This window comes from Carassius carassius, chromosome 48 (genome assembly GCF_963082965.1).
Source record: "Carassius carassius chromosome 48, fCarCar2.1, whole genome shotgun sequence".
Classification (NCBI taxonomy): domain Eukaryota; kingdom Metazoa; phylum Chordata; class Actinopteri; order Cypriniformes; family Cyprinidae; genus Carassius; species Carassius carassius.
In genome coordinates, this window is record NC_081802.1 from 9,729,766 (window position 1) to 9,741,438 (window position 11,673).

The window sequence follows — 11,673 nt, forward strand, 5'->3', positions numbered from 1 at the left end:
AAGTTACTAGCATGTTGCTAGCATGTTTCCAGGATTTTGCTTACATTATTAGCAAGTGACTACCATGTTGCTAACATGTTTCCAGTATGATTAGCAAGTGACTAGCATATTACTAGGATTTTGCTAACATTATTAGCAAGTTACTAGCATGTCGCTAGCATGTTTCCAGCATGATTAGCAAGTGACTAGTATGTCATTAGCATGATTTTCAAGTAACTATCATGTCGCTAGCATATTGCTAGGATGATTAACAAGTTTGTAGAATGTTGTTACCATTTATCTGTGTTAATCCAGCTTAAACTATCTAAAACCAGTTGATTCAGTAAAAAAAAAAGAAAGGCTAATAACAACATAACATGCTAAAACTGTGGCCAAAACCACTTTAAAACCAGTTTAGGAGACCAGCCAAAGCAACTAATCAGCTTAGGCTGGTTTTAGCTGTATTTTATCAGTAGGGAGTTTTGAAGTTTTGCTATGGCAGTAGACAGCTTAAATACACCATAAGTCTTATTGTATAAAAGTTTTCACCCCCCTTCAATGAAAGTCTATGAGATTTTAGATGGTCTAAATAGTCTGGTTTACGAAAACCATAAGCCGGATCAGATAGAAAAGATATAGCAACCCAAGTCAGACCAGTCTGAAGTTTTGGCCCGAGTCTGGTGATTGTCGCTTTAAAAAAACATTTTAAAATTAGGTCTCAGAAGAAGAAGAAGAAGAAGAAGTTTAAAGTTTAAATCAGATTTCAGTCTTTTTCAAGCCACATTAGCCTTTAGCAAGCACCACTAATAATAATAAGATTAAATTAAGGGGAAGTCGTGGCCTATTGGTTAGAGAGTTTGACTCCTAACCGTAAGGTTGTGGGTTTGAGTCTTAAGCCGGCAATACCACGACTGAGTTGCCCTTAAACAAGACACTGAACCCACAACAGCATAAATGGCTGCCCACAGCTCCAGGTGTGTGTTCACTGCTGTGTCTGTGCACTTTGGCTGGGTTAAATGATGAATTATGTCATGTATGTCACGTGGCTTTGTCAAGCCAACTTAATAATATGAGTATTTGCAATGCTAGAGCCAATATGTATACAGGTCATGTGCTGCCTTCATCCAATCAAAGCGTGGTAGAAGGCTAGTTAGGTACGCAGGAGCTAAACCATTTAGGGCCTTATAGGTAAGTAATGATAATTTGTAACTGATACGGAACTTAATAGGTAGCCAGTGCAGAGACTGTAAAATTGGGGTAATATGATCATATTTTCTTGACCTGGTAAGGACTCTAGCTGCTGCATTTTGGACTACCTGTAGCTTGTTTATTGACGAAGCAGGACAACCACCTAGAAGTCCATTACAATAGTCCAGTCTAGAGGTCATGAAAGCATGAACTAGCTTTTCTGCATCAGAAACAGATAACATGTTTCGTAGCTTGGCAATGTTTCTAAGATGGAAGAATGCGGTTTTTGTAACATTGGAAATATGATTTTCAAAAGACAAATTGCTGTCCAATATAACACCCAGATTTCTGACTGTAGAGGAAGTAACAGTACATCCGTCTAGTTGCAGATTGTAATCTACAAGATTCTGTGTGGTGTTTTTTGGTCCAATAATTAATATCTCTGTCTTATCCGAATTTAATTGGAGAAAATTATTTGTCATCCAATCTTTTACATTTTTAACACACTCTGTTAGCTTAGATAATTGGGAAGTTTCATCTGGTCTCGTTGAAATATATAGCTGAGTATCATCAGCATAACAGTGGAAGCTAATTCCGTATTTTCTAATAATATTACCAAGGGGCAACATGTATATTGAAAATAGAAGGGGACCTAGGACGGATCCTTGTGGCACTCCATATTTTACTGATGATAAATGAGATGACACCCCATTTAAGTAAACAAAATGGTAGCGATCGGACAGGTAGGATCTAAACCATCTTAGAGCCTGCCCTTGAATACCTGTATAGTTTTGTAATCGATCTATGAGTATGTCATGATCTATGGTGTCGAACGCAGCACTAAGATCAAGTAAGACTAGAAATGAGATGCAGCCTTGATCTGACGCAAGAAGCAGGTCATTTGTAATTTTAACAAGTGCAGTTTCTGTGCTATGGTGGGGCCTAAAACCTGACTGAAATTCTTCATACAGATCATTTTTATGCAGGAAGGTGCTCAATTGAGCAGACACAACTTTTTCTAAAATTTTAGACATAAATGGAAGATTTGAAATAGGCCTATAATTTGCCAGTACACTAGGATCTAGTTTTGGTTTCTTAATAAGAGGCTTGATAACCGCCAGCTTGAATGGTTTTGGGACGTGACCTAAAGATAACGACGAGTTAATGATATTGAGAAGCGGTTCTTCGGCTACAGGTAACAGCTCTTTTAGTAATTTAGTGGGTACAGGATCTAATAAACATGTTGTTGGTTTAGATACAGTGATAAGTTTATTTAGCTCTTCCTGTCCTATATTTGTAAAGCACTGCAGTTTGTCTTTGGGTGCGATGGATGAAACTGAAGTGTTAGACGCTGTAGAATCTACATTCGCTATTGTATTTCTAATGTTATCTATTTTATCAGTGAAGAAATTCATAAAGTCATTACTATTTAACGTTGGTGGAATATTTGAATCAGGTGGCGTCTGGTAATTTGTTAATTTAGCCACTGTGCTAAATAAAAACCTTGGATTGTTTTGGTTATTTTCTATGAGTTTGTGGATATGCTCTGCCCTAGCAGTTTTTAGAGCCTGTCTATACCTGGACATACTGTTTTTCCATGCAATTTTAAAAACTTCCAAGTTAGTTTTTCTCCATTTGCGTTCAAGACTACGAGTTACTTTCTTGAGAGAGTGAGTATTACTGTTATACCATGGCACAGTACGTTTTTCTCTAACCTTTTTCAATTTGATGGGGGCAACAGCTTCTAATGTATTAGAGAAAATAGTGCCCATGTTGTCAGTAATTTCGTGTAATTCATGTGTATTTTTGGGTACAAATAGCAGTTGAGATAGATCAGGCAGGTTATTTGCGAATCTGTCTTTGGTGGCTGGAACAATAGTTCTGCCCAGATGGTAACGCTGAGACATATAGTTAATATCAGTTATACGCAGCATGCACGATACAAGGAAATGGTCTGTAATATCATCACATTGGGGTACAATATCTATAGCAGTAAGATCGATTCCATGCGATATAATTAGATCTAGTGTATGATTAAAACGATAAGTGGGCCCGGTGACATTTTGCTTGACTCCAAAGGAGTTTATTAGGTCAGTAAACGCAAGTCCTAATGTATCATTTGCATTATCAACGTGAATATTAAAATCTCCCATGATTAGCGCCTTATCAACTGTAACTAGAAGGTCTGAGAGGAAATCTGCAAATTCTTTTAGGAATTATGTATACGGCCCTGGTGGTCTATACACAGTAGCCAGAGCAAGAGATACATTAGATTTCTTTTGCATGTCTGACAGTGTAACATTTAGCAGAAGTATTTCAAAAGAGTTAAACCTGTATCCTGTTTTCTGGGTAACATTGAGAATATCACTATATATTGTTGCAACACCTCCTCCACGACCAGTCTGACGGGGCTCATGCTTATAACAGTAGTTTGGTGGAGTAGACTCATTTAGACCAAAATATGAAAATAATAAATAAATATTAGAAGAGTGGCTCATCTCCTGCCTTTATAATGTCTCTTTGAGAGCTGCAAATCCTTTGAAATCTTTCAAGTCAATTTGTGAATACAATTTATACATGAATAAATTGTTACACGTTTGGTTTTTATTAAAAGCCAACTTTGATGAACTTCACATTATCTCATCGCCTTTTATTTTATCTTTGAGTTTTAAGGTACAAAGCAAATTAGTTATTTTTCATGCTCGTAGTACATGCTTAATTCTTAAATCCTTTTCCTCAAATTTGAGGCCGCAAGGATTGACAAGAACAATGCTTGCTCATGCCACAAGTTTTTTTTTTTTTTTTTTTTAGAGGTCTGGCAGCTCAATGTCTCCGCCTCCTTCAAACTATATTTATTCAGTGTTTTGTCGTGAGAGCTCACTGATTGTGTTCATGATGACCATCATCTCTCTGCTCCTGCTGGCCTCTCTGCTGCCACACCTGACCTTCACTGGTGAGACTTACCAAAGTACTGAATTGATTAATCTGCTGAAAATTAGAACTAAACAGCACTCTCTTGTTCCTAGCTGATGTGGATGTGGGTATAGTGAATGGCAGGGAAGCAAAACCCCACTCCAGACCTTACATGGTTTCTATTCAACTTTTTGGACAACACATCTGTGGTGGATCCCTCATTTCTAATCAGTGGGTCTTGACTGCTGCACATTGTTGGAACAGGTAAAAGTTCTGATTACTTTAAACTGAAACATTAAGTTAAAATCACGTTTGACAGACAACACTTGCAGTCCAATGATACAATGTCTTATATGTCATAAATGAGCATCATGACTTCATAAATACATTTTTACAATACATTCTTTCAACAGACATATGAATTTGACGGTTGTTGTTGGTGCTCATGACTTAAGAACTAGTACGAGTTTGAACCGCATCAGTGTAAAGAACTACATCCCGCATCCAGACTACTTAATCTGTACTTTGCAGAATGACATCATGCTTTTGATGGTAAGCAACTGTGCTCATATTACTTGTTCAGAGAATATCTGGTCAGTAAACAGATTTTGAATAACATTCTGTATGACTTTCTTTTGAAATTTCTTGTTAAAAAATATAAGGGACTTACTTTCTAACCTATTGAAAATAACAAGTGCCTCTTTGAGTATTTTCCATGCACTATTTATTTATTTATTTTGCCCTATGTAGCAACAAAAATGGCCAAAACCTTAGAAAATATAAAAAACATAATTTGTTTGAGGTTGTTATATAAAACAGTCAAAAATCTAATGTGCAAGAAATATACTTTAAGAGGAACATTATTATTATTAATTTATTCACTTTGGCCTTTGGGGCTTCTGTCCTAACCACAAGTACAGCAGTAAAATCAAATTATGTTTGTTATTAAAGTTTGTGCTTTTGAATTGCAGCTACAAAGAAAAGTCAGACTAAACAAAAATGTTGGACTGATACCATTGCCAAAGGACAGCAAAGACGTCAATGTGGATACTCTCTGTAGTGTTGCGGGCTGGGGAAGACTGTGGACTACTGGCTTAGGGAGCGATCGTCTAATGGAGGCAAACGTGACTACACTAAATCACGAAGAGTGTCAACGTAAATGGGGACCCATCTACTCAGCCTTACAGATGATCTGTGCATATGGCGGTGGCGGATCCTGCAATGTAAAAAAAAAAAAAATCCATTAAAAAATTCACAGACTTTATGATAATGTATGAACTGATTTTACTAGTGATGTATTGATCTGTGTTTCTTAACAGGGCGATTCAGGAGGTCCTTTGGTTTGTGGAGACACTGCAGTTGGTGTCACATCTTTTGGTGACTCTAAACTCTGTAATTCAGCTGAGCATCCTAATGTGTATACTAAGATTTCAGCATATCTTCCATGGATCCACCAAAACATTAAAAAAGTTAAATAACTTCAAAACAAAAAAAGAAGAAATGTTTTTTTCTTGAATTCTTCCATAAAACCTTCTTTCAATAAACGTATTGCATCAATCAGTCATAGTGTCCTCATTGTCACCACATATAATTAACAATATTACATGGGAAAACCATAAACCAAAAATAAAACAAAATAAAATAACAAAAAGCCTGGAAAACCCTCTAGGATGTGATTTTTTAACATAAAATCTAACAACTTTTGTAACACATTCATAATTAAAATTAATTACAATAAAATAAAGAAGGATGAAGCTAATTAGTTGACCTTTCTTAAAAAAAAAATTTCCTGGTAAAAGTAAAATAAAAACACTTTTTTAGTTTGAACAAATTCATGTTAAGTTAAATATACTGGGTGTCTATTCCAAACAACTAATTTTAGTTGAGCTAACTAATGTAACGTTTTCTTCAGCTCCTCAGTTGTATCAATCTGATGATGCAAGCTGATTTATGTGTTAAAACCAAGCAAACCGATAGCCTTAACAGAACAAAGTAAGTGTTTCTCCAGTTGAGTAAGTGCTACAGTTATCCTGTTCACATGCATGTGCTAACATAACCAGAGAGACCACCACCGTATCAACAACTGCAATTATTACTGCGTTTTAAATAAAGCAGTGAGTAGTCTTAATGTTTCTAGACCAATCTTCGACCAAACCACAGACTCTGCTCTCCATCACAATGCTAACACCCTCAGAATGCAGCAATAACAGAGACCCTTTTAAAACCAAACATAACATTAAAAATTAACAGATCACTTTCTATATTAACCTTATGCAAAAACATATAAAACAACTTTTAATTTCAACATTCACTCCTACACTCTTTTGAAAAAGGTTATTTGGGGTCCTAGGGTTCTTTACTCAATTCCAAAGAACCCTTTATGCCAAAAATGTTCTACAGGTGCATCTCAATAAATTAGAAGGTCATGGAAAAGTTCATTTATTTCAGTAATTCAATTCAAATTGTGAAAATTGTGTAGTAAATAAATTAAATCCACACAGACTGAAGTAGTTTTTTTTGGTTCTTTTAATTGTGTTGATTTTCACATTCAACAAATTAGAATATGGTGATATAACAAACAGCTAATCAACTCAAAACACCTGCAAAGGTTTCCTCAGCCTTCAAAATGGACTCTCAGTTTGGTTTACTAGGCTACACAATCATGGGGAAGACTCAGGCACGTGCACAGGTAGGGCTCAACCTGTGCAGAGCACATGCCCTTTTTGCCCTTACACTCCGAAGTGCCCTTTTTTTGGTGGTGTTTTTTTTTTTTTTTATCAACGTCTGTCTGTCCGTTTTACAAACATTAAGCAAATGAAAGTTCTTAAAACGAGCTTGTGTAAATCTTATTCGATCCTCAAGCTGTTAGTAAGCTCACTAAGCTGATAACTCCGCCCCCTCTATACTCATTGAATCAACTGAAGTTCCACAGCAGCCGCACAGTAGACAACAGCTAAGCTGAACAAAGTTTTGCGAAGGGTAAATAAATATCTTGTTGTTTGAATAAGTACTACTAAACACTATGTCTATAAAGGCTCATATTTTATTTATTTGATGTCTGACTGACTCACTGACTGAGACATGTGGGACGTCGCCTGAGAGAGAGGGCTAGCATTTGCCATCTAGTCATAGCCAATACATAGCCAACACTTAATAGCCAGTGCATATAGTAGCATTTCATCTTTTATAAAATGCGATTTTGGCCAAATGCATTTTACCACAGGAAAAACTGAGCGCTCCGTCTATATAGCTACAGAACCTAGTTTGTAACCTGTAGATGAAAGTGTAATGTGATGCCGGCAGCGGCAGGCGCCGTCACAGTTTTAATGACGGACAAAAAAAAAATTCACATTTGCACACATTCGCTGGTCAAAAACTATATATTGATAAGTAATACAATAACATAAAATCATAACAGGTGCGCCCCCGCGCTGTTTCGTACTGGAACTTACACAAAGCGATGAGTGATCCTCGTCACCTAGATAACATATATTTCTAAGAAATATCTTCTTTTTTATTTTTTGATTGCTGATACACTTGATTTAACATTTAACATTAAGGCTCGTCCTCACATGTATAAAATGTAGTAAAACATGGATTTACTACAGTAATGTAGTAGTAAATAAAAAAAAAAAATACAGAAGATCACTGTGAAATCTTTATATTTTATCATGTAGAATGTAATTCATGATTCATTCCAAGGCTTCATTTATTTGATCCAAAATACAGCAAATCAGTAATTTTGTGTAATATTTTTACAATTTTAAATAACTGTTTTCTATTTGAATATATTTTAAAATGTAATTTATTTTTGTGATTAAAGCTGAATTTTCAGCATCATTACTCCAGTTCAGTACTCTTCAGTGTCATGTGATCCTTCAGAAATGCTTTTCACTGCAACTGTACTTTTCACACTATTTTTATTTATTTTTTCATTGCTGGCTTATTTTAGGTAAAGTGTAGTGAATAAGAGACCTTCAAGGGACCAACATCCCTGGTCCACCACAGTACAAAATTCTTGCCAGGTAGGCGGATACATGTTGGATATGTTATAGTAACGGTATGGCTATAGTTTCTTATAATCTGGAATTGAGTTGGACATAATTACTTAAATTATATTTCAAAAAAGTTTGTCAAAAATACTTGACTCATTGCTCACCTTCCCCTCTTCTCAATTTCATTCATAATCATGTTAACCAAATAATACAAATTAGCTTATAAAACCAAACAGAATAGCTAAAAAAGAGAATATATATAATTTATATAAAAAAAAGGGAGGGGGGTGCCCTTTTTCAGTTTCAGCACATGCCCCTCAAAAGGTCTGTGCACGGCCCTGGGAAGACTGCTGATCCGACAGTAGTCTAGAAGAAAAAAATTAACACCCTTCACAAGGAGGGTAAACCACAAACATTCATTGCCAAAGAAGCTGGCTGTTCACAGAAGGCTGTATCCAAGCATGTTAACAGAAAGTTGAGTGAAAGGAAAAAGTATGGAAGAAAAAGATGCACAACCAACCGAGAGAACTGCAGCCTTATGGGGATTGTCAAGCAAAATCGATTCGAGAATTTGAGTGAACTTCACAAGGAATGGACTGAGGCTGGGGTCAAGGCATACAAATGTGTCAAGGGATCTGGCTACAGTTGTCGTATTCCTCTTGTTAAGCCACTCCTGAACCACAAAAAAATCTGAGAGGAGTCTTACCTAGGCTAAGGAGAAGAAGAACTGGATGGTTATAGTTTTGTATTTCATTTGGAAACCAATGATCTAGAGTCTGGAGGAAGGGTGGAGAAGCTCATAGCCCAAGTTGCTTGAAGTCCGGTGTTAAAGTTTCCACAGTTTCTGATGATCATGGACATGTTTCCTTCTGCTGACCAGCTATCTGAAGATACTGATTTCATTTTCCAGCAGGATTTGGCACCTGCCCACAATGCCAAAATTACCAAAAGTTGGTTAAATGACCATGGTGCCTGTGTGCTTGACTGGCCAGCAAACTCACCAGACCTGAACCCCACAGAGAATCTATGGGGTATTGTTAAGAGGAAGAGGAGAAAAAACAGACCAAAAAATGCAGATGAGGTGAAGGCCAAAGAAGGTCAAAGAAACCTGGGCTTCCACACAACCTTAGCAGTGCCACAAACTGATCACCTCCATGCCCAGAGCCGCCTTAACCTAATGGGAGGCCCCGGGGCTGAGAGGTTTTGTAGGCCCCCCAAATCTCCCCGCCATCCACTCCATTTAGTCTCATTTTAAAATGGTGTAATCTACATCATAAAATGCATTAGTTTCTTTCAAGACCTGGCAACAACAGTGAGTTTTCCTTCTTTGAGACAGAAAACACCATAATATTGTTATTAAAATATCACTGAGCCCTCTTGAGCATAAACACAAGACACTTTATTTATCAACAAAGCAACTTACGTTGACGAAAACCAAAATGTGTGATTTTAAACACTATTATGAAAAACATCATCACCAACCATCACCTGTCTGCACAAACATACTCAACCTGTCTGAACTGATATAACTGATAACAGCAAGAACAGCAACAGATAAATGTAGGAGCCTCTTCTCTGACCTCAGCAGGCCTTTTGAACCAATCACATGACATGCACCTGCACAGACACAAACACACTCATTTCAGCACCGTGGATAGCAACACCAACACGGCCAAACCACAGGCTCCTGACATATTATTAGCATTGTCATAACATTGTCCTCTACAGTTAATAATGTCAATGCCCATCTCCTCTAAAACACTAATAACAGAGTTGAACAGTGCTTCTCCGGTGTGGTTTTCAATAGGGACGAATTTTACAAATCGCTCCTCTATACAGCCCTCTGGTGATACGTAACGCAAGATGAAAGTCAGCTGGTCAATGTGGTTGATATCTGGCGTGGAGTCCACACTGATAGCAAAATACTTTGCAAGCTTCACTCTGCTAATTACTTCCTCGAGCACTTTCTGTCCCATCAGCTGTATGAATTCCTCACACACATTCAGGGAGAGGTAGGATGGGGTTCCTCTGCCAGCGTTTCCATATTTTTCAATATGAGCCTTTAAAAAAGGATCAAACTGGCTAATCAGCTCCATGCACCCCAAATAATTGCCGTTATCTGAGTCTCCAAACCTGTGGCTGTCACCCCTGAAAGCAAGTCCCCGTTCAGACAAAAACTTCACAACAGCAACAACTCTCTGTAGAACCTGTGTCCAGTACTCACACTCCTCATTGAACTGTTTTTTTAGTTCTGAATCCACTGTTCCCCTGTCAGCTGCTTGACTGATGTAAGTGATCATGGCTTTTCTGTGAATGTCGCAGCTTTCATGTTCTGCTATGCGATCATTTGCATGTTTCCAGTCAAAATAACCCCCACTCACAAATGCTGATTTCTCCGTGTTCTGGCCAAATAGTTTGCATGCAAAACAAAACACACTACCTGCTGATGGTGAATAACAGAGCCATTCTCTGGGCACAAACTCTCCATTACTGAGTTTTCGTTTGAAATGCATTTTTGAGAAAAATCTTCTCTGCTGTTTATATTTGCGTTCCGATGCTGACACGTCCGCATTTTTATTTTGACAGACCTTCGGTCCCATTTTCGCCCAATAAGCCCGCACTTGTGGGTCAATATTATTTCCCCAGCAGCCCGGGTCACTGTTATATGGGTCATCATCTGACTGTTTAGCGGCCTGGTCCTCTCTCTGAGACTCACCCGCACCCCGCTCCTCCTCCTCCTCCCCTCTATTGATGCTGCTGCTGGCAGTCCCCTGCTGTTCCTCGTCCACCTGCGCGGGCAGCGCGGTCGCGGCGGTCGCGGCCTGCACCTCCTCCGCTCCCTCCGCCTCCGGTGTGTGAAGCGATGTTTCTCAGGTGCTGGATGCATCTTCAATAGCACTAGAAACTGGTTTAAAAAATCCGGTGAGCTTTGGGATGCTCTTTAGCAGACATTTTTCGCGCAATTCCTTCTTAATAAGGTTTTTTCTTTTCTGGGCACCGCTCTCAAACTTCCGACTCATTTTTTCTTTTCTGATCACCGCTCTCAAACTTCCGACTAAATGAATGACACGGACACACCCAGTAGCGCAGGAAGGGAGACCACCCCTGGTGGTGGGCTGTCACTTCACCTGTCACGGGGGAGCTGTCAGTCTGACTAAACATTAAGCAACTAGACATATAATAGCTTTAGAGCCTTGAACACGAGAAAAAAAAACAAAAAAAAAAACACCGACCATCGGAGGCCCCTAAACTTGCGAGGCCCCCTGGGCTTCAGCCCAGGTAAGCCCGTGCATTAAGGCGGCCTTGTCCATGCTGTTCTGTTCTTCGTACAGACAGACGAACCCCAGCTGCTGCATCATCACATAACTTTTATTTCACTCCCTTCCGTAACAAAACATCACACGTGACTCTGGATGTCATTATATCAGATGACCACTAGATGTCCTCATAACCTCATATATGTATAACATACATAATATGTTACATCCCCCTTCTTAAGTATATTCCTTTATACTGATGCATGGAACTATTACACAAACTTTTAAACACAACATTTGAGTTTCACTTACCAAACTTTCAGCATAACAACAAAATTATT

General features: G+C 38.2%; 1 protein-coding gene across 1 annotated transcript; it reads left to right on the plus strand.

Annotated features, from left to right (window-relative positions):
• Positions 1 to 4,000: 4,000 nt before the first annotated feature.
• LOC132131061 (cathepsin G-like) lies at positions 4,001 to 5,642 on the plus strand. The gene is made up of 5 exons (XM_059542983.1): positions 4,001 to 4,120; positions 4,194 to 4,344; positions 4,494 to 4,632; positions 5,052 to 5,303; positions 5,400 to 5,642. Exons 1-5 carry the CDS (start codon positions 4,060 to 4,062, stop codon positions 5,556 to 5,558), a joined length of 762 nt encoding a protein of 253 aa, XP_059398966.1. The 5' UTR covers positions 4,001 to 4,059; the 3' UTR covers positions 5,559 to 5,642.
• Positions 5,643 to 11,673: the final 6,031 nt, after the last annotated feature.